This window comes from Zalophus californianus, chromosome 9, assembly GCF_009762305.2.
Source record: "Zalophus californianus isolate mZalCal1 chromosome 9, mZalCal1.pri.v2, whole genome shotgun sequence".
Taxonomy (NCBI): Eukaryota; Metazoa; Chordata; class Mammalia; order Carnivora; family Otariidae; genus Zalophus; species Zalophus californianus.
The window spans coordinates 41,097,442-41,119,678 of record NC_045603.1 but is presented as its reverse complement, the minus strand read 5'-3'; the positions used below and the strand labels follow the sequence as shown (position 1 = coordinate 41,119,678).

The following is a 22,237-nucleotide window of genomic DNA, read 5'->3' as shown; positions in this document are numbered from 1 at the left end:
ATCAATAAAAGAAGGGTTCCAACTAAAGTTAACTACTTCTGAGGCTTTCCAGCAAGGCTTCCCAGCTGTGTGGTAGCCACAGGGCTGCACTGAGATCTCTTCAGGAATGAATGATTCAGGATGGCTCTGAGGGGTCATACTAGAACTTCCAATTGGGTAAAGTCCAGACCTCCCCTGAGACCGTGTTGCAGATCTGCTTCAACCGCTGTCCAGTTTTGCTGCCTTCCCCTCCCACCCACAGGCCCGGATCCCCAGAGCGCCCCCTAACAAACCTCCTGTGCACTGACTCCATGTTGGATCTGCCTGCCAAGAAATCTAAGCTGCAAAGCCCAGGAAGTCACCTCCTCAGTGGTCAGAGGAGGTCAGAGAGGGCCTGGGGAGATGTAACCCATGAAACTGGCTCTCCAGTTCTCATATGCAAATGGAGATCACATTGCCTGGCTTACTTGCCACAGAAGCGCTGGGAAGGTGGGATCAGTTGAGGAAGGTGAAGGCAGTTTGTAACTTGTGAGTGCTATACAGATGTGTATGATCATGAATTACACCAGCACTTCGACTCTGCTGTATACTGCCAGAGAGAGGCTTTATAGTTAGAAGATCTTGGTTCAAGTCCTGCTTGTGTCTCAGATACAGCTTTGATCGTGTTCCCTCAAATAACACATACAATGATCAGCCTTGTCCAGGCCCTTGGCAATATTTTGCCAACTGCTTTTCCAGTTTCATCTCATGCCTATTCCACATTTCGCCCAAACAGTACACTTGCTTTTCTTCAAACTTGCCCTACACCATGACTTTGTCTTTAATGCTATCAGTGAAGCTTCGCCCTTTGAGACCCTATCTACACTTTAGGCCTAGCTCACTGCAAAGATGACACGTTAGGAAGTGTCTCCTAGCAATCGACCAACAAACAACTCTCTTTCCCTTCAGAGCACACTTTCTAGAATGAGTAATCCACACCAACAGCTTTCCCCTCCCCATCTCCCAAGGGTTCCTCAAACCACCAGTCTGTTCTGCTCCACTGCTTTCACCTAGGTCACCTCTCGTTTGCCAGATCAATAGCAAAACACCTCATGTGACCTTACTGCCGTGGTTGAGACTGTTGACTTGTTCTTTGCTCTACAAAACATGCAGTCCTTCTGAAATAGCACACTTTCTCTCTTGGTTCTCTTCCTACTTCTCAGACTATTTCTTCTCAGGCTCCTTCCTTGGTTCCTCTTTTTCTGACCTTAAAACCTCCACTCTGTTCCCTCTCTCTGGGATAGTTCACTCAATCTCATGTCCATGGCTTTAAAACAACCTGTATGCTGACAGTTCCCAAGTTTGTATCCGGCTAGGACTTTTCATGAATTCCAAAATCATGCAACCGGTGCCTCCTGCACATATTTATCTGCCTATAATCATACAGGAACAAAGATTTAGTCCAAATCTAACTTACCTTTTTTCTTCATCACTCCTAAAAGTCACGGGTGACATTTAAAGAAAACCTGTGCCCACTAAGTCTGGGCATTGTCTCCAAATGTACCTGCTTATTTCTACTCCTTACCAGTTCCCTTCCTCTCCACTTGCTTAAGTTAGCATTCATTCCTTCAAGCCCTTGTGAGACATTATCTCCTTCACAAAGCACCCTGACAGCTCAGTCCTTACTGCTCACCCCTGTGTGCCAAACCATCCATTTTCTTTTGTCTTCCCCACATGCACTGTAAACAACTTAAGAGGAGACTCTTGCTTATTATCTCATAACTGGACTCGGTAAACTTGGGTAATGAAATTGAAAACTCATACATTTAAAAAAATTTCTCGGTAAGTAGCAAGAAGATGCGTGCATAATACAGGACTTATAACTGTTGACAAATGTGCATAAAGTCAAAAAAGAGAAATCCTCTCAACTCTAGCTGACCCACAAAACACTGTACCAGGCATCCCTCAGAGGGTTTCAAGCAACAATTCAGCACTACTAGCTCTGGCCACTGTGAATATCTTGAACATTACTCGAATGCCTACACCTCATGTTGCTTCCTCTGCCTACGATGTCCTTCTCGCTCACTCTTGTTTTTTTGTAGGTTGAATGTCCTCAGCCATTGAGGCTTAGCCCAGATGTTACCTCCTCTGTGAAGCTTCCCAAATCTCCCAGAATTTCCTGTGAATTTATTTCTTCCTCCTTTATTTTGCCAAACATTTTGTCCCTGCTCCTATAATGGCACTTACCAAATCACATTACAGTTGGTTAGTTTTGTATCTGAGACCCTGAGAGTCTCTCAGGTAAGTGAGGGCAGGGCCAACATGTTTGGCTTTGGGTTGTCAGTTCCACTGAGGACAGTGTAAACAGTATGTGTTACTGGGTTACAAACACCTAAAGAGGGAGGTGCTATTTATTAGCTCCAATTTACGGAGGAAGAAAACAGGTTGAGAGAGGTGAGGAAACCTAAACCGCTGTGTCCCAGCACTTGGAACATAATATTCATTGAGTGACTGTATAAATATATTAGTTCAAGGTTACGGAGCTAATAAATGGCAGAGCAGGAAATCAAACCCATATCTCTGTTACTGCAAATCCCATGTTCTCGCCATCCCTAGAAACCCTCCTTCCTTTACTACATTGCAAGGTGAAAAAGACAAAACCCCTCCAATATCTGGGCAGAAGCACTGTTCTCATTCCTTTCCTTCTCTTTGAGAGGTAAAATCATCTCTGCTCATACATTCCATTTCAAACATTTTAACTGCTTTTCCGGTCTCTTTTGAGTGATTTGAGTTTTTCTCAGCGTGCATTAAAATGGGAAAGATCAACTGGACACAGCACTCACTGATGCTAACTAGAGTAGAGTGCCCTTGTGGAAGGCACTTGATAAAAAAATCACTGACCCAGAAGGAAAGAAGTGGACCCTGACTCAGGCTTTATATAAGTGTATACACAATCTTTCAAGGCTACTCCATCTGAATTATAAAGGAAAACAAAAAGTTTTGCTCCGAAACTCTCAAAGCCAAAACCCTCAATATACATTTTAAAGTCTGGGCATGTCCATCCTCATATGGCTTAGGTAATTTTTAGAAAGTCCTCTTGGAACCAATAATGTTTTGGTATATTTCTTTTCCTAACAAAAAATTTTTGAATGCTAGGAACAACAATCTACAAAAAACATACAATTGCACACCTATCCAAAATGAACAGTTGTTAAGTATTCTTCAAAGGTTCACATAACAGGTGCTTTGCAACCAGGCAGTTTCACTGTTGATGCAAAGCCTAAAAATAAGACTAGAAACCTAGAGAAGTTCAAAGCCCAAGAAAGTTGCTCAGATTTGTATGCAAAGCTTCTATATCTGGGTTTGTTATATCTTTTTGGCTTCCGCCTAAAAATGCTTGGACATTCACTAACAAGCTACTGTACCTTTTCAGTAGGGCACTGGCTGGTAAGTGCAGTTGTGCTGATGAGGGTATGGTGATAGTTTAGACATTACTATGGCCACTTTATTTCATTACGTTTCTTGAAGACTCAACCAAGGTCTTAAAAATCACAAGGGGCGGAAAAAGGGGGGGAAAGGCTTAGTACAAAACCAGCAGTAGCACTGTCAAATATTTAGAGTGTGCTTAGTGGGCTAAGTCATTTTATATCCTTATATATGGGAGACACAGGTCATAATTTTGGGTGAATGGAACAGCCGCTAGGTGCTGGGTCATTGGTACGAAGAACATTTCATAGCTCTTTAATAATCCAGCATTACAGTATAAGGTATAGACCTTATTTCTTGGGAACTGAGGCTTCACATTCCTGTGCAGCATTAGCTAATTCCACTCTTGACAACTATAAGTATTATAAACTTTTGAGTGCAGTGTCCAGCACATCTTCGATTCATGTAAATTGGTTCCAACATTACATCTAACTTAGCCTCTTTCCACCGCACAATTGTTGAGTGGGAAACTCAACAATAATGGTTTGAATGCCTTCATTGTAAAGAAAGTATATTTCTATAATGTTCATCAAAATTAATTATTACGTTTATAAGACAAGTACAAGTGGCATGTTGGAACACTTCATTTAATTAGACATCACCATCCTAAATATGTTAGAACTTTAAGGTATTTAAGTGCACTTACCTTTTGTGCATTTTCCCCATCTTCAACTGCAAAATCTAGTCTGGACTGCCTGGGGTTGATCAGGTCTTTTAGTGTTAAACAATTTACCTCCATCTGTAATGCACAATTACATTAGAAGGGATTTTACAGTTGGATGTTTCCTCCTCCAACAAAAATATCTATTTATTACTTGCTCGTGAACATGAACTTCCCCTCCCTAAACTCATCTTGGGAATTTCCAGGAGTGTAGCCATCCCCCAACTTTAAAATGCACATGAATGAATACGAGCCCTTTAAGTGTGCTTGGAAATTACTAAAAACCTGGGAAGAAAACAAAAATCGACAAAAATGGTAATTTTTTATGAAAAGCAACAGCACCAAAGTTACCAAGTCAGGAGAGTGTAGGGCAAATCTGTCAGAAAGTACAGGGTCTCCTGGGTCAGTTAATTTTGGCGCAAAGAACTGGGAGGAATTCGGCTTTGAGGGGGTTTTGAATCAGGGGGGAAGGAAACCTGATCGCCAGACCAAACCCACTGAGCTTTTAGCGCAGGCCTCCAAGCGGACCCCAAGGATAAACTCTCCCAAAGAATCCCCCAGATCGCGAGGAAAGACAAGTCCCTTCTACTGCTCTACGGGCGGGAGAGATGGAACCAGGACACCCCACGCACGCCTGGTCCGGCCGCAGAAATACCTCGATCCCCGCCAGCAGGGGAGAGGGGTGGCAGGCTGGCAGCCTGGGCGGGGGTGTCCCCTTTCCCCCCAATTCCCGCCTCCTCGCAGAGCTTAGGGCCGCACGCTACTTACTCCCACTTTGAGAAGGAGGTTTCCTGCCTCTGGGGACCTCCACGACCCCACACCGGCGCGGGACCAGCGGGGCGAGGCGATCAGCAGACGGGCGGCGACATCGGGCGGGGAAAGTGAGGCGCGCAGACCCCCGCTCCGAGTGCCCTGAGCTGGCCGGGACCCCGCGGCGTCCGGGCAGCGCCAGCGCTACAGCCCTAGATCGCAGTCCCCGCTAAAACACCTCCTCTGGCGCCTTGAGACCGAATTTGAGAATCCACCAATCAGCGGCGGCCGGCGGGGCGGTCCCGGCCAATCCCGTGGCGGCACGGCCCGGGCTCACCGCCCCTCGGAGTCTTGGCGCTCCCGGCCGCGCGTTTGGCCCTCACCCGCCCAATTGTTGCCGCCTCAGCCCCCTCCCCCTTCCGGGTACCTGGAAACCTCGAGCCCGGGAGCCAATTCCTGCCGGGGACGCGGGCCCGGGCGGCCGCTGGAAGCCAAGGTGGGGGCGGCGCGGGGCGGCGGGAGAAGGAGAAGGAGGGCTCTTTTGTTATGCATAAAAGGCCCGCTCCGGTCCCCTCAGCTTGCCGCGCTGGGAGACCGCGGGCACAGCCAGGGGAGGGGAAAGCAGATGGAGTTTGGAAAAAACGATATACAGACTCTGGACGCCGCTGCCGCCACCCCCCTCCCCCTTGCAACCTGCGCTGAAGCTAAGTTGTCCAGGCGTGTTGGGGCAAACTTCCTAACACCGAACGCTGGTGTGACACGTGAACCGTGGTTACCACTCTGTGCTGCGAGCAGATGGCACGCCAGTTAGTCCTGGAAACTAGACTGCAAGCAGAACCAGCTGTTTTTTCCTTTTCTTTCTTTCCTTTTATTTATTTATCTTTGTAATTCCGGAAAAGTTTTTTGGTGTTCCTTTTTAAGAACATCGCCAATAATTAAGGGCAAAAAGCCTTATTAAATAATTCTTTGCAAAGTGCACCAGCATTTTGGGAAGTAGTCGAGAAAATGTCCTCAACATTACTGATTTGTATTAAAAGTTTCACTTCCTTCAACTTTAGTTTCTTATTTGAAATATGAATATTGATAGAAACAGGTGTGTGTGTGTGTGTGTGTGTGTGTGTGTGTGTGCGCGCGCGCGCGCGCGCGCGCGCCAGACGCGCGCCGCTTGCGGTGTTTTAGAAGACTATTGCTTCGAACAGTTTTACATTTACAGGAAAATTGAGAAGATGGGAGGACACAGAGTGCCCCTATGTCCGGCACGCATTTTTACCTTTTTATTAATACCTTATGTTTGTGTGGTACTTTTGTTAGAATTAATGAACCAATAATGATATGTTATTCTTGAACTGAAGTCTTTATTCAGATTTCCTTACATTTTTCCTAATGTTTTTCTGTTCCAGGATACCACATTACATTTAGTGTTCATGTCTCCCTAGGCTCCTCTTGGCTGTGACAATTTCTCATACTTTCCTCGTTTTTGCTGGCCTCCATGGTTTTGAGGAATACTGGTAAGTCATTTTGTAGGATGTCCTGCTATTGGGATTTGAGACAGCCTTTTTAAAGCATGTCTACAGACATTGCCCTCTGAGTCATACTTTACAGAAAGGTTATCATTCTTCTTATCCTTTCTGTATAGTGCTCTGCTCTCTCCTCCTCACCTCGCAGCATTTAAGTGCACCATCTGCAGAATTTAGAATGCTCAATCAAGCCCTTTACTTTGTACTCTATTTAGGTTGCTGATAAATACAGCCTAAAAAAATCATTTAGATCATATTTAAAAGACGAGCATGGAAACATTAAACATATAGAAAAATAACAATAGTAATTTGATATTTTTGTATTAGAAATGATATTTTGAACTGAAATCGATCTTCTAAGTAGAAGCATGAGGAGACAAGTAATAAAGAATAAAACTGCAATTTATTAAATTTTGTCCTGTAGAAGCAGAACATTTTGATTAGGAAATTTTTTTTCCCCCAACTGTATTAATTTCCTGTGGCTGCTGTGACAAATCACCACAAACTTTGATTTAGAATAGTAGAGATTTACTCTCTCACAGTTCTGGAGGCCAGAAGTTGTCGAAATCAAGGTGTTGACTGAGCCGCATTCCCTCGGGGGCTCTAGAGGAGAATCTGTTTTTGCCTCTTCCAGCTTCTGGTGGCTGTAAGCAATCCCTGATGTATGGCTGCCTCACTCAGATCTCTGCCTCAGTGGTCACATTGCCTGCTCCCCTTCTGTCTGTTAACTCTCTTGTGTATCTCTTACAAGGACACTTGTTACTGAATATAGTTCCCACTTGTATAATTTTGGATGGTTTCATCTTAAGATCCTTAGCTCAATTACATCTGCAAAGACCTTTTTTCCAAAAAAGGTGACATCCATGGGTTCCAGGGATTAGGACATGGATATTCCTTTTTGGGACAACCATTCAGTTTTTTAGACCCACAGTCAAATTATTAAAGCCCGTTCATTTCTCTGTTATTTCAAAGTGATAGTGGTTGTTTCTTTGAGGTTAGGTGGTTTTGTTACAGACCTCTTCCTTGCATTTTCAGATTATTTTTTCTCTTTCATTTCAAAGGTAGCCACTATTCAGAACAAGAAAAGCTTGTGATGTAGCTTCAGACCCTTGTAATTTCATTGATTGCTTAAAGAGTGATCTTAAATTTGGAGGAAGACTGGAAAATGAGTGTTTGATGGGAAAATTCAGAGACATTACTCCAGTACACTTATTTACTTTGATGCTTTCGAGTCCCAGATTTTGTAGACGATCTGTCAATCTCTCAGTTATTTAGTTGACACTGATGGTGACTGGGAAGTTGGGTGGAGCATCAAGAAGAGTCCCGGCAGGTGGCTTCTCAGTGTAGCCTGATAATCCTTATGACATGGTGGCTAAGGTGGTTGGACTTCTTTGGGGACTCAGGGCTCCAAAATGAGTACCCAAGCCCACAAGGTGGAAATTGTATTGCCTTTCATGATATAGCCTTAGAACAAAGATAGCATCAATTCTGGTATGTTTTTTTGATGAAACAGTCAAAGATCCACCCATATTCGAGAGAAAAGGACACACACCCTACCTTTGTTTTTTTTCTTTTGGTTTCAAGTTTTTATTTAAATTCTAGTTAATTAACATATATGGTAATACTGGTTTCAGGGGCAGAATTTAGTGATTCATCACTTACATATAACACCCAGCTCATCACAAGTGCCCTCCTTAATCCCCATCACCCATTTAGCCCATCACCTGCCCACCTCAGGTTGTTCTGTGTAGTTAGTGGTCCCTGATGGTGTTCTCCCTCTCTCTTTTTTTTTTCTTCCTTCCTCTGTGTTCATCCGTTTTGTTTCTTAAATTCCAGATGAGTGAAATCATGGTATTTATCTTTTTCTGTCTTATTTTGCTTAACATAACACACTCTAGCTTCCTCCAAAATGTTGTAAATGGTGAGATATCATTCTTTTTGATGGGTGAGTAATATTCTATCCTATATATATATACCACATCTTTATCCATTCATCAGCAGATGGACATTTGGGCTATTTTCATAGTTCGGCTATTGTTGATAATGCTATAAACATTGGGATGCATGTACCCTTTCGAATCTGTATTTTTGTATCCTTTGGGTAAATACCGAGTAGTGCATTTGCTGGGTCATAGGGTAGCTCTATTTTTAACTTTTTGAGGGACCCCCATACTGTGTTCCAGAGTGGCTGCACCAGTTTGCATTCCCACCAACAGTGAAGAGGGTTCCCCTTTCTCTGCATCCTTGCTAACATCTGTTGTTTCCTGTGTTCTTAATTTTAGCCATTCTGACAGGTGTGAGGTGGTATCTCATTGTGGTTTTGATTCATATTTCACTGATGATGGTGATGTTGAGCATCTTTTCATGTGTCTGCTGCCATCTGGATGTCTTCTTTAGAAAAAATGTCTATTCATGTCTTCTGCCCCTTTCTTAACTGGATTATCTATTTTTGGGTATTGAGTTTGATAAGCTCTTTATAGATTTTGGATACTAACCCTTTATCAGATATGTCATTTGCAAATATCTTCTCCCATTCTATAAGTTGCCTTTACTTTTGTTGATTGTTTCCTTTGCTGTGCAGAAGCTTTTTATCTTGGATGAAGTCCCAATAGTTTATTTTTGCTTTTGTTTCCCTTGCCTGTGGTGAGGTGTGCCTGGTAAGAAGTTGCTATTGTGAGATCAAAGAGGTTGCTGCCTGTGTTCTCTAGGATTTTGATGGTTTCCTGTCTCACATTTAGGTCTTTCATCCATTTTGAATTTATGTTTGATGCACCCTACCTTTCGATGGAAGAAATGTCAAACACTTTGGGGCCATATTTTAAAATAAAAAACACCAGGTTTCATGCTGATTTTGCAATTCTACCTTTATAAGCTCTGCCTGGAAGTTCATTGACTTTGGAACAGTATTGTACTACCCACATGGCCATAGTCCTCAGGGCTCCATATTGTGCTAGGCCTGTGGTTCTCAACACTGTCTGTGCTTTAGAATCCCTTGGGGAGATTTTTAAAAATACCAGTACCTGAATCCCACACCCAGAGACTTCTAGTTTACCTGCTCTGGAGTTGGGCTTGGGTATTTTTTTCCCAATGCCTACTGTCTTGTTCCTTACCATCATGCTGGTTGTATGTTTATTCATCAGTACTTTTGAATGCTTCTGAATCCATGGTTTCAGAAATAGATCCTCTGGTGCCATCAGTGAAGATTCAGGCAGGTGTGTCACCCTCTGGAGTAGATGCAGAGTTGCAGAGGGCTGGCTCTTGCTGGTTTGTGGCTATGTCACCGGTTTTTGGAAAGGGTTGAGGTGGTCAATGAGAACCCACGGGTGAGATAGAGGTTTAACAGAAGAATGACAGCAAGGGCTGTGATCTAGAAAATATATACAGATGATAGGTGACATTCTTCTCTGCAAAAGACTTACTGCATAGCCTCTCAAACTCGCAAATAGTCTTAACCTTTTGGGTTTCCATATCCCAAGATTTATTACACTTCATTCACGTTGTCGGACAGTGTGAGCTGTCCCGTTACTATTTCAACTTCCTTGGATGTTGTCTTTCTCTTCCACTCCTGCAAGCACCATCATCTGGGTGGAGCATCTGTTCCCCAAAGTGCCGTCACAGAGTTAGTTAGAACCCGATTTTTCTCCACACAGGCAACAGAGGGAACTTGGCTTCACATCCTGGCAATTCTCAAGTCTCTTGGAGTGGTTCAGTTTAATAGTTCTTAAAAGGAGGGCTCTCATTTAAAGTGGCCTTTGTCTTCAACCATTCAGGGGCCTGGGAATATGATACATTTGTCTCTCTAACTGCTAGAAAGTTCAGAGAAGGCAGAAGATTTATTCTTGGCTGACTATAAGCAATGTCAGGAGAATAAGTCCATGACTGGTTCCTGCTCATAGCCTTAGCAACAATAATAAAAAAAAATCATATTAATACCAAAGGGCAATTATATGGCTCCCATCTGAAATTGCATCCAGATGTCCAGCTGTTCTAAGAGAGGTGCCTAAGCTGCGATTACATGTCCCGTAGGGAACAGAGGAATTCATTCTTTATCTTTATAGACTCCTTGTCATCTTTAGCACTGTGGAGCAAGGTCATTTTCCTTAGTGATCATGTAATTTGTGCTCTCACTAAATGGAAAGCTACTTGGTGTGCGTGTGTGTGTACATGTGTCGTTGTGTGTGCATGTTGAAGGCCAGGATGTAGAGAGGGGAGTTGTGCTGTAACAAATATTCCAGACCACAACAGATAGAATGGATTTTGAGCTGGGTAAGGTGTTTCTGGGAATGTGATGGTGGAGAGTATGTAATGGGGTGCCCCTTTACATGGTGCCCCATTTATGCTGCAGGCTTGGATGTGGTAGTTTGGAGGGATCGCAGTGGGTGGGAGAATAAAAATGGGAATTGACCGCTGCCCTGGAATTGAGATTCTGGAGAAAATGAGGGACAAGCTTCACCTTAATTTCCAGAGCCTTATAGAAGGGAAGGACTTCTCTTTGAGGAGTAGAGAGACAGGTTCTAGACCAAGGTTGACCAGCACTTGCTGGGTAACCTGGAACAAAAATTTTGCTTACTTAGGCCCCAGCTTTCTCTTTGAAGTGGTAGGGCTGGGGCTATTGATTTCAACTCTTGATTTCGGCCCAGAGTATGACCTCAGAGTCCTGGGATCGAGCCCTGTGTCAGGCTCTGTGCTCAATGGTGAGTCTGCTTGAGGATTCTCTCTCCCTCTGCCCCTCCCTCTGCTCATATGCGCTCTCCCCCGTCTCTCAAATAAATAAATAAATCTTAAAAAAAAAATAAAGTGGTAGGGCTGATTTGGAAGTCCTATGAACCTGCCAATTCATTCTAAATACTTATTTGACACTTAGGTTATCATCTTAAAACCATTCGGTAATAAGTCCTTATCACTTAGTATGCGTATAAAAGGATATTGCTGAAATCGTTTTTTATTTCCATATTTGGTGAAACTGAACACATCTCTGCTTATTACATTATGTGATGTACATACATTAATAAGGAGAATGTTAACAAATATCAGGCCAAAGACTGACCTTTGTGACCTTTATCCTTCTAAGCTTAAAATTAAATGGCTGGATGTACTTTTTATACCTACCTAATGGCATTATATTCATAGCATTTATTCATTGTAATCCTTTGCAGGACCATGTGAAAATGTTCCCATGGTGCACTAGAAAGAGGAGGTTGTGGTTGAAGTGGGTGGAAAGAAGACTTTGGGGTTAGCAGCTCAGGGCTAGAAACGTATGTTTAAATACTACAGATACTACCTTTCCTAACCCAGAGCCACCTTACCACATGCAGGGCCTTCCACCCTGGAAAAACTAGAGAAGTAGAGCCAAGTGGGGCCCAAATGGAGATGTATTAGCCCAGGCCTCCTCTAAACAACCAGGGGGAAATGTTCATGAACAGGAGTTAATGTATTGTCTACAGGAAGTCCCTGTTAAAATGTAAACTGTTCCTGGAAAGAGTAATCATTTAACCAATATCGCCCACGTAGCCCATTAAGACATCTTTCCTCAGCCCAACCCCGGGGATGAAAATGGGGGTAATTTCTCTGTAATATTTACTATAATACACTGGACTTTCTAGCCTTGTTCAGAGACTCACCCCTGCCTCCCCAGTGAATTCTGGGAGTCCCCAGTCCTACATACCCTCAAACAGGTCCTTCCCATCTTGTCTGATACCCAAGGCCTCCATGGCCATATGTTGGTTTCTTCCTGCCCCTACAAGTGATGCGTGACAACAGGTGTCCTCAGGGAGCATGGCCACCTCTGGCCAGCAAAGCTGTTGGAGCTCAGGTCAGGGAGACTCTGTGATGCCATTGTGCCCCATCACAGGTGCCAGGTGCCACTGCTGTCATCTCATGAAACCAGCCCTGGGTCTTCACTGCTTTTAGGACAGGCCTTGCTGCTTCTGTGAGGTGCTACTGCTGTGGAGTACGGGGGATGGCCTTGGGGCCCGCTCGCACCCTCCTCCCGCCCCCCAGCAAAGTCACATCAGGCTGAAATAGGGAGTCTGAGAACAATCTCTGTTGGTTATTGTTATTTTACCTTCTTATCCTTGTAGACACCATGTTCTTATAATTCCTTCCCTCTCACAATAGCAGAGACATCGTGATTCAACCAATGTTTGGTCTCTTTCCATGAAGATTTCCCAAGATGCTCCTCTCTACTCCTTTGGTCACAAACTAACATGGCCACTTCTTGGGCATATTCACTAATGGCCTCTCAGCTCTCAGATAAGTGTATCAGTGTGGCTGTAGAGAATAGGACCCTGAAGGCATCGGCCCCAAGAAGAAAGAGCTCAGGGCTGCCATAGTTGAGTGGTGCAGATGTGAGCGGAATCGGGTAAGACTGGGGCAGGAGTTGGTCCTTCTTCCCAGAAGGCTTGAGTGGGAGGTGACCCTGTGTTCGTAACAAGGTAGGAGGAGAGAGTCTCCTCATAAAAGGAGAAGGATTCAGAAGATAGTGTAGAAAACAGCAGCTTGCCTGACCAACTTAATAGAATTTCTTGGGATGCCTAGATTATTATTATTGTCAAGGATTTAAAGATATGAATAAAAGCTTCACTGGTTATCTAGAGCACGACTATCAAATAAATTGTAGCTTCTGAGATGGCAGAACAGAGACTTTTGTCTTGTTCTTATATTCAGCTGCACACATGTGTGAAGAATGATACCATATGGCACAGGAACCTATAAGGCCCTACGAATTAGGACATACTCTTTTGGTCTACATTTTAAAGACATACTTTAATTAAGTGTTCTTTCTCTCTTCTCCGGATGTTGTCTGTTATAAAAGTACCATCAAAACTGATGGTGTTTTGGCCAAAAGAATGCCAAAAAAATTATGTTTCTTCTGTTTAATGTTATTTTTAAAAGTTGTAGGTCCTTATCCACAAGGGAACATGATTTCCTTTTTTTAAGTTTAAGTAAGCAACATGACAATATTTTTCTATCCTTATGTGTTTTGTTTTTTTGCAAATAATATCTAATATTTTGTTGCATTTATTTTTCCCCCTTAGGCCTACACCAGCATAGTAAAATGGTCCAATATCCTCTGTGTGTGTGTGTGTGTGTGTGTGTATGTGTGCACGCGTGTGTCTGTAATTCCTCTTTATTTCAGTTATTCAACATTTTTTTGGCTGATGAAATTATATTTCGTCTATCCTTTTGACTCAAGGAGGATTTCTTCCTATTTTCACACCCAGTTTTACTGGGTTTCTTATTGTTTAATTATGTTCCCATGTGACCACTTGTTTTCTTTAGCTTGCTGAAATTTACTCTGGAAATGTGTTTTTCCATTTTAATGATTTCTTTACTTGTCTCATGGTTGTTAAATATTTTATTGATGTTTGCAATTACAGGGACATAATGCTGGAATATCCACTTAGGGTAATTAGTGTTTGCTCTTTCCCTCAACTTTTTGTAATCTTGTGATTTTTTTTAATAATGAAAATTTTCAAAAAGATTTCACCTTAGTCACTGTCAACATAAACCAAGCAAAGTTGCTAGTTGAGGAAAAATACAGTTATATAAATGATTTACCTTTTTTTTTTCCAGTGACTCCTCTAAAGGAGGAAAACAATTACAAGCTCAGCTGAAGCCTAAAGGGGACATGTGAAGAGAGGAAAAGCAGATGATATTGCTGGTGGGGGATACCACATGTTGCAACTATAGGGCTAAAATTAAACATGTAAAAGAAAGAGATGAATTAAAATTTGCACACTGGTAAGAATAATCTTGCTTTCACTATTCTCTAATGATTCTCTGGTTAAACATGCAATGAGAAAGTAAGAGAAAGAAACCTCCGTACAGCCTGCGAGGAAGCTTCACTGAATTTCATGGCTATAAAACTGACATCTTTGTAGTTTTCCTGTTTAAAGAGGTAGCTGATTTTTGTTTGTTTGCTTTAGAACAATCACAGTTGGCTGTTAGAAAGAAGCCAAAGCAACCTTGTCTCTGAGGCCAGTGACAATCTCATGGTTAATATGAAAGGTGGCACCGAAGATGCATATACTTCAACAGCATTAAATCTCAGTGAGGAGTTCTTTGTGGGCTGGGGACTCAGAAGGCATTCATAAGGCCTTCAGTTAGTTTCATTTACGTTTTACACATTAGTTATTAATACCTGTACCAAGACAATAGTGCTGTTTCCTTTTCACTCCAGAGGATACTAAGCGCTTTATAAGCTGCTGGGAACCAATTTCTACTCTTGATGCACATGTAGTTCTCTAATCTGAGCCACCCAGAAGCATAAATATTATTTATGCCTGAATTTCAGATATATACCCTAAAGATATATCCCGAATCTAAACACTGATTACCACCACCACCACCACCACCACCACCTCCCAATTCCAAACTACCTCTAGCTCTCCCCTGGATTGTTTTCATAGTCTCAAAGCTGATTTCTTTGTTGTTGCCCTGTGATTTGTTCCTAAGCACCAGCTATAGTGATCCAAATGAAAATGTCGGATCACGTCCTCCTTCCTCTCCTAATACTTACAGTGGCTTTCCAACCCATTTGGAGTAAAAGCTAAAGTCATCACAGTGGCCTACAAGGTTTTAAGGATCTGGCCTCTTTTTACAACTCTGATCTTATCACCTTCAATTTTCCCCTTGTTTGCTTTGCTTCAGCCATACTCAGCTCCTTGCTAATCCTTGAAAACATGTGGTATTCTCCTGCCTAAGGGCCATGCATTTACTGACCTGTTTCCCTCTGCCGGCAATGCTTTTCATCTAGAGAACTATCCCACTCTCCTTCACCTCTTTTAGGGGCGCGCTAATTAAGCTAATTTGAGCTTCTAGAGCAAAGAAACTTTACAATTTCAGTGATGTATTAAAACAAGTCAATCTTTCATTCATGGAACAGTCTGATAATGGTGTTCCTGGATGCCAGGTAGATTTCCTGTCTGTGGCAACAGGCTCCTTCCATTTGTGTGCACTCTCTTTAGACAGTCCCCTGAGACCTCTGTTTCTAGCTGTTGGAAGGAGAAACAGACAGTAGACAAAGCATATAGCACTTCTACTCACGTTCTCTTAAGAACAGCTAGTTACATGGAGACACTGGATTTAAGGGGAGCTGTGATCGTAATCACTGGTTCTGCAGCACATCCCTGTGAGAACTGAACACTATGGAAAGGAGTACAAACTTGTGAGGCAGCTAGCTATTTCTGCCACAGACTGCCCCCTGGCCACCAAGTATCTGTGTGGCCTCCTTCCTAAAGGAGACAACCCAACGTTTCACCCAAGCCTAGGCGCTCTGGGTCCTGTGTTCCTTTGGCTCAGAGACCTGGGAATTCAAAAGCAAATCGTCTGCCCACCTCCCCCGCGATAAACCTTGAGGTTTGTCAAGAACAGGATAACAATAGAGACTCATTTGGAAAAGGGCAGACTGGGAGATCCATAGCAGTAACTGGTCCATAGCAATGGGGAATCTGACTGGGCGGGCATTATGAAGGCTCCCTGCCTGGGAGGTGGAGAAAGTTCCTTCATTAGACTGTGGTTCTGCTTCCTGGGAGGAACTTGCTTGTCCACTGTTTGCTGTGGTCCTTGGCTCTGCCCCCGGGGTGTTCTTTCTTGTCCATTATCCTTTCTGGCGCTGAGTTCAGCAGTAAGGAATCTGACTTCCTTGGAGCGCGCACAGCTTTCACAGCCTGCATCCTGCTGTTGGATATTTGAGGTCCCTAGGAGGACGTTTTAGTCACAGGCTTTTTAAGGCTCAGATCACTGTGCTTTGGAAACGTTATTCCCTTGATTTCTTTGGAAACATTATTCCCATGATTTCTAGGCAGTTCCATCTGCCAGTAACCACATCCAAAGTTCTTTCTTAAAAATTATTCTTAAGCCTGCTCTATTTCTTCCCCTCTTTGCCCCTATACGTATTTCTTAACTTAATGGGCTAACTTGAGGCCCCTTGAAGCAAGAGGCTTGGTGGGAAGAGAATACGTTACCATGATTTGTGTTTTAGCCTCGCAAACCTCTGTTTAACTAGAACAATCTAATGGGCACTTTTGCTCATTTCAGATGTTATCTCCTACTGGTTGGTATCTAGAAGCAGTCTGCTTTCCAAACCCACAAGGCTCCAAACTCACCTTGATTTCAAGATTCTCTTCATTCTCTTTCATTTTTGCTTGCAAACCAGCTGATTCTTTCCTGAACACATTTCTTACTTGCACTCTGTTCAGTGCAGAGAGGAGCATGCAGCATCATTGATAAACTGAATTGTGTCCCTCCAAATTCATATGTGGAAGCCCTAACCCTCAATGTGACAGTATTTGGAGAGAGGGCCTGTAAGGAGGTAATTAAGGTAAAATGAGATAATAATGGTGGGAACCCATTCCAGTAGGACTAGGGTCCTTATAAGAAGAGGAAGAGACACCAGGAGTACACATGTGTACAGAGAAGACCTTGTGAGGACACAAAGAAGGCAGCTGTCTTATAGCCAAGGAGCAAGTTCTTACTAGAAACCAACCCGGCTGGTGTTGATTTTGGACTTCCAGCCTCCAGAACTGTGAGAAAATCAATCTCTGTTGTGCGAGCCACCCTGTCTGTGGTATTTTGTTATGGCAGCCTAGGCAGACTACTACAGCGTCTGTTGGCATTCTTGTTCTTTTAAATTATTATAAAGCTACAGGGTCACTGTGTTCCTGGTCTGTTTTATAAGCGCTCAGTTGGTAGTTTTATAACCATGTGACATGAGTCTCTGATTTCCAGCTTCTAATGTCTCTTTTGTGCTACCTCTTACTTGATTGCTAAGCCAATGCTCTAATATTTTAGTTTTTTATTTTCTATCCCACCTCAAGGAATCTGTTTCTGTAACAAATGAATCTCAAACCTTTGGAAGGTGAACACAAAGGAAGTTTATTTTTCTCTCATGTAATGATACAATGTGGGTATTGCTGGTTGATGGGTGGCTGTCCCCCATATGGAGAGTCAGGGGCCCACCTCCTTTCATCTTATGGCTCCACCATATTCTAGACTTCCGCTGTCCAATGTGGTGCCACATGTGGCTACTGAGGACTTGAAAAAAGGCTAATAGCGCTGTAAGTGTAAAACATATACTGGATTTTGAAAAAATAAAAGGGAGAATATAAAGTATCTCATTATTTTTTATCTTGGATATATGTTGAAATAATTTTTGGAAATATTGGGTTCAAAATGCATCATTAAAATGAATTCACCCATTTTTTAAAACATGTATTATTATGGCTATTGGAAAATTAAAAATAACATATATAGTTCACATTATATTTCTCTTGGGCAGCACTGTTTGAAGCCTCAGAGTCTCCTGCTTCAGTTGGCAGAAAAGGGACGAGCCAGTGGAGGAGCATCGCAGATTCATAAATACCCTGGCTTAGAGGTAAGAGAAAGCCTGTCTACTCAAATTCCATTGGAGAGAATCACTTATGCAGCTATGTCAAGATGCGGGAGGGCTGGGAAATATAGTCCTGGCTCAGAGGCCCCCCTCTTCGCAGCAATTCTTCTCTAAGAAGGAGAGTGCAGAGCTAGGGGAGGTCTTTGCTCAAACATCACCTCCTTGGGTAAAGTCTTCCCTGACTGCTGCAACCACCCCCAGCCCCTTTCTCTAGCATTCCCTGTCTTCTTCCCCTGTTTTGATTTCCTCTAGAACACTTTCACCATTTGGCCTAGTACATGTTTTATTTGTTCATTTCCTTTCTTTCTGACCATGTGTAAACTCCTTCAAGGAATTTTTTTTTTCAATTTTTTTATTGTAAAAAATACACATAAAATTTATTATCTTAACTATCATTTTCTTAACCATTTTTAAGTGTACTGTTCAGTGGTATTAGGAACATTCATATTGTTGTGCAACCATCACTACCATCCATCTCCATCTTCTTCATCCTGTAAAACTGAAACTCTATGCCCATTAAACACTAACTCCCCCTTCTGCCCCTTCTCCCAGTTCCTGGCAACCACCAGATTTTCTGTCTCTATGATTTCGACCACTTTAAGGACCTCCTACAAGGAGAGTCATGTAGTCTTTGTTTCTTTTTGTGACTGGCTTATTTCACTTAGCATAATGTCCTAAAGTTTTATCTGTGTTGTAGCATGTGTCAGAATTAAATTCCTTTTGAAGCCTGAATAATAATCCAATGTATGTATATATCACATTTTGCTTATCCACTCATCTAGCTACATGTTGCTAATTTAAATAATGCTGCTATAAACATGGGTGCACACATATCTCTTCAAGACTCTGATTTCATTTCTCTTGAGGATGTACCCAAAAGTGGAGTTGGTGGATCATATGGTAGTTCTATTTTTTTTATGGTAGTTCTATTTTTAATTTTTGAGGAGCCACCGTACTGTATTCCACAGTGGTTGCACAATTTTACGTTCCTACCTACAGTGCACAGGGGTTCCCATTTCTCTACATTCTCATCAACGCTTGTTATTTTCTTTTTTTTTTTTTTAAATTATAGCCATCTTGATGAGTGTGAGGTGGTATTTTGTGGTTTTGATTTGCATTTCCCTAATGATTAGTGATATTGAACATTTTTTCATGTGCTTATTGGCTATTTGTATGTCTTCTTTGGAGATGTCTGTTCAAATATGACAGCATTCATTTTTGTCTGTATGTTCAATGCTGTGTCCCTAGTGACTGGAACTAGGCTGGCATGTGTTAGGCACTTGAGGACCAGTGCTGACCAGTGAAGTAGTTGAGCCATATTGGTCTGCTGAGCCACAAGTAAAGCATCGAGGAAAGAATTTAGGGTACTTCAGATGGCATAGTTCAGAAACTGATTAGTATAGTCAAGATCAATGATATATCATTTTTTATTAGTACACAGGTATGAACAAACCAGAGTTAGACATTATGGCAATGTCAACTTACATCATAGATTTTAAACTTGAGCTGAAATTTGTTACCCTGGTTCTTTGTTTGCTCTGGACAGTACTGAAAGTTTGTGTGGTTTTTTTAAGAATTTTAAATTTTTATTTCTTTATCTTTATGTAGTGGCTAACTTAAAAAAAATCAGAATATTTTTACATTGAAAGATTTACATCAAGATTTCACTTTTTTAATCTCCTGTTTTTTAAGTTATGTACTCTATTTATATGCTTTCAGTGGTTGTTATTTAATTTGTATCATATCAGCATACCAGTAATAATAATTATAATAATAATAAATACTTTGTGAGGTTAAAAAGAACACAGAAACTAGTTATGGACAATAAATCTATGTAAGTCAGGAAGGAGGCTATGAGTTACGTTTCTAAATTCCTTGTGTTATTTGGAGGGGTTAAAATACTGACTGTAGACTTGGTTAGTTATTATGAATGCAAAATATTGCTTAAAAGTTAATAATAGATATGGGGTCTGTAATCTTTAATCAATAGAAGGAAACAACCAAATAAGAAAGCAAACTGCAATCCCGTTCCTAGGTATATGGACCAAATAATTGAAAGCAGGGACTCAAACAGTTATTTGTACACCTAGGCTCATTGCAACATTATTCAGAATAGCCAGATGGTGGAAACAACCCAAATGTTCATAAACCAATGAATGGATAAATAAAATACAGTATATATATACATTGGAATATTATTAAGGCATGAAAAAGAATGTAGTTCTGCTCATGCTGTAGCATGGATGAACCTGGAAGACTTTTTGCTGAGTGAAATGAACCAGACACAGAAGGACGAAGATGGTATGATTCCACTTATGTGAAATGTCAAGAATAGGCGAATTCATAGACACAGAAAATAGATTAAGGTTACCAGGGGCTAGAGCAAGGGAGGACTGAGGGAGTTATTGCTTAACAGTTACAGAGTTTCTGTTTCAAGTGATGAAAAAGTTCTGGAAATAGATAGTGGTGGTGGTTGCACAACACTGTGAATGTAATTAATGCCACTGAATTGTACACTTAAAAGTGATTTAAGAGTCAAATTTGTGTTATATATTTTTTACCCTAATATTTCTTAAAAATGAAAGTAAACCAATAATTTGCCTGAAGAAAGAATAAAGAAACATACAAAAATACAACAAAGGAAAAAACACAAGCAGGATGATAGAAACAAGTCCAGGTAACAATTTATAGATTTATAGATTTTATAGATTTATAGAAAATCTGGACTCATCAACTGAAAGACATATACTGTTAGATATAAACATGCAAAACCCATTTGTATGTTTATAAGAGATGCACCTGGAATGTAAAGACTAAGAAAGGTTGAAAGTAAAAGAATAAAAATAATTTAAAAAGGTATACTGGCCAAAAAATGTTGGAGTCTGTGTTAATATTAACATAGAATATAAGACAAAAAATAGTGTTAAAGATAGAGTCACACAGTAATGATAAAAGGCTTATTTCAACGGGAAATTCTAACTTTACAGAACTCACTAAAATATGTAAAATATAGTATCAAATTTATAAAGACTCAAAATATAGAGAGCCAAATTGATGTAATAACGCAAGAAGTGGACACATGCAATATTTGAATTATAGACCAAAAGTTTAATGAATATATGGAAGACTTGAATCATACATTTAGCAGCCTTGATTAATAGATACAGAGAGAACTGTTGGTTTTTAGAACCAATGATTAAAGAATGCATATTCTTCTTGAGAACATAAGGAACAAACCAACCAACCTGATTATGGGCTAGGCCATAAAGCAAGCCTCAACAAATTGCAAAGGGCAGGTATCATACAACTCATATTTTCTGTCAACAATGCAATCTAGTATAAAATCAATAACAATAATGTAAAAAAAGCAAACATAATGCACTTAAACATTTAAATATATGAATTTCTAAGTAACTCTAAGTCAAAAAGAAATAATGGTGATTAAATAGACTTAGAACTCAATGGTAATGAAAATACTAATGAATAAAACTTGAGGGATGGGTAAGAAAGGCATTTAGAGGGAAATTTATAGTAATAAATGCTTTTTAAAGAAAAAGAAAGGTTGAAAATCAAGAAGGAAAGAATACAGTTAGAAAAAAAATGGAATAAAACCAAAGAAACCAAAGAAAATAAAGTATAAAAGTACAATAAAAGCAGAAATTAATGTAAAAGAAAATAAAGATACACTAGGATAAACAAAGCCTCAAGTTTCATGCCTAAGTATATATCTTACACAAGTTCTGACACAGGTGCACCAGATAAAATAGACTTAAGTGACAGAAATGGAAATGCTAAAATGGAAATAAAAATAGACAAGTGAAAGTCACAAATAATAAAAAAAGGAAGATAAAATCTGAGTAGCATTGTATTTTTTAAACAATTTGAATTTTAATTAAAAGCCTTCCCACAAAGAAAACTCTAGTCTCAGATGGACTTCCTAGTGAATTCTACCAAAAATTTAAGAAAGAATAATACCAGTCATACATAAAAGCTTCCAGAAAATAGAAGAGAAAGGGAGGCTTCCCACGTCATTTTATGAGGCCAGAATTCCCCTGAAAACAAAGGTATCAAAAGATAATGAAATTAAAGGCCCAGATCCCTCAGGAACACAGACAACAATTCGTAACAAAATATTAGCAAATCCAACCCAGCAATATATAAATAATATAACACTTCATGACCAAAGTAGATTTATCCCAGACATGCAGGATTGGTTTAGCCTTCAACAATCAATTAATGTAATTCACCATATTAAAAGAATAATAAGGGTAGAAAATCAGATTATTATTGCCATAGGTACAGTAGAAGTACTTACAAAATTCAACACTTACCTATTTTTAAAAATCCTGGGGAAACTAGAAATAGAACACTTCTTCATCCTGATAAAGGGAGACTGAAAAACCCGCCACTAACATCATGTTTACCAGTGAAAGACTGGATGCCTTCCCTCTAAGATTGGGGGTAGGCAAGGGA

General features: G+C 40.9%; 1 protein-coding gene across 4 annotated transcripts in view; it reads right to left on the bottom strand.

Moving 5' to 3' along the window:
* Positions 1-5,295, bottom strand: part of E2F7 (E2F transcription factor 7) — a 39,414-nt gene extending 34,119 nt beyond the window's left edge. For 2 of the 4 annotated variants that reach the window (XM_027595797.2, XM_027595798.2), the window contains exons 1-2: positions 4,874-5,044; positions 4,091-4,183 (exon numbers count right to left, since the gene is read on the bottom strand). In XM_027595797.2, coding sequence (XP_027451598.1) covers positions 4,091-4,183 — 93 coding nt within the window. In that variant the 5' untranslated portion in view covers positions 4,874-5,044. Of the gene's footprint in view, positions 1-4,090; positions 4,184-4,873; positions 5,047-5,282 lie in introns of those variants that run through there. The other 2 variants (XM_027595796.2, XM_027595795.2) reach the window with 2 other exon arrangements.
* Between the last annotated feature and the right edge of the window lie 16,942 nt (positions 5,296-22,237).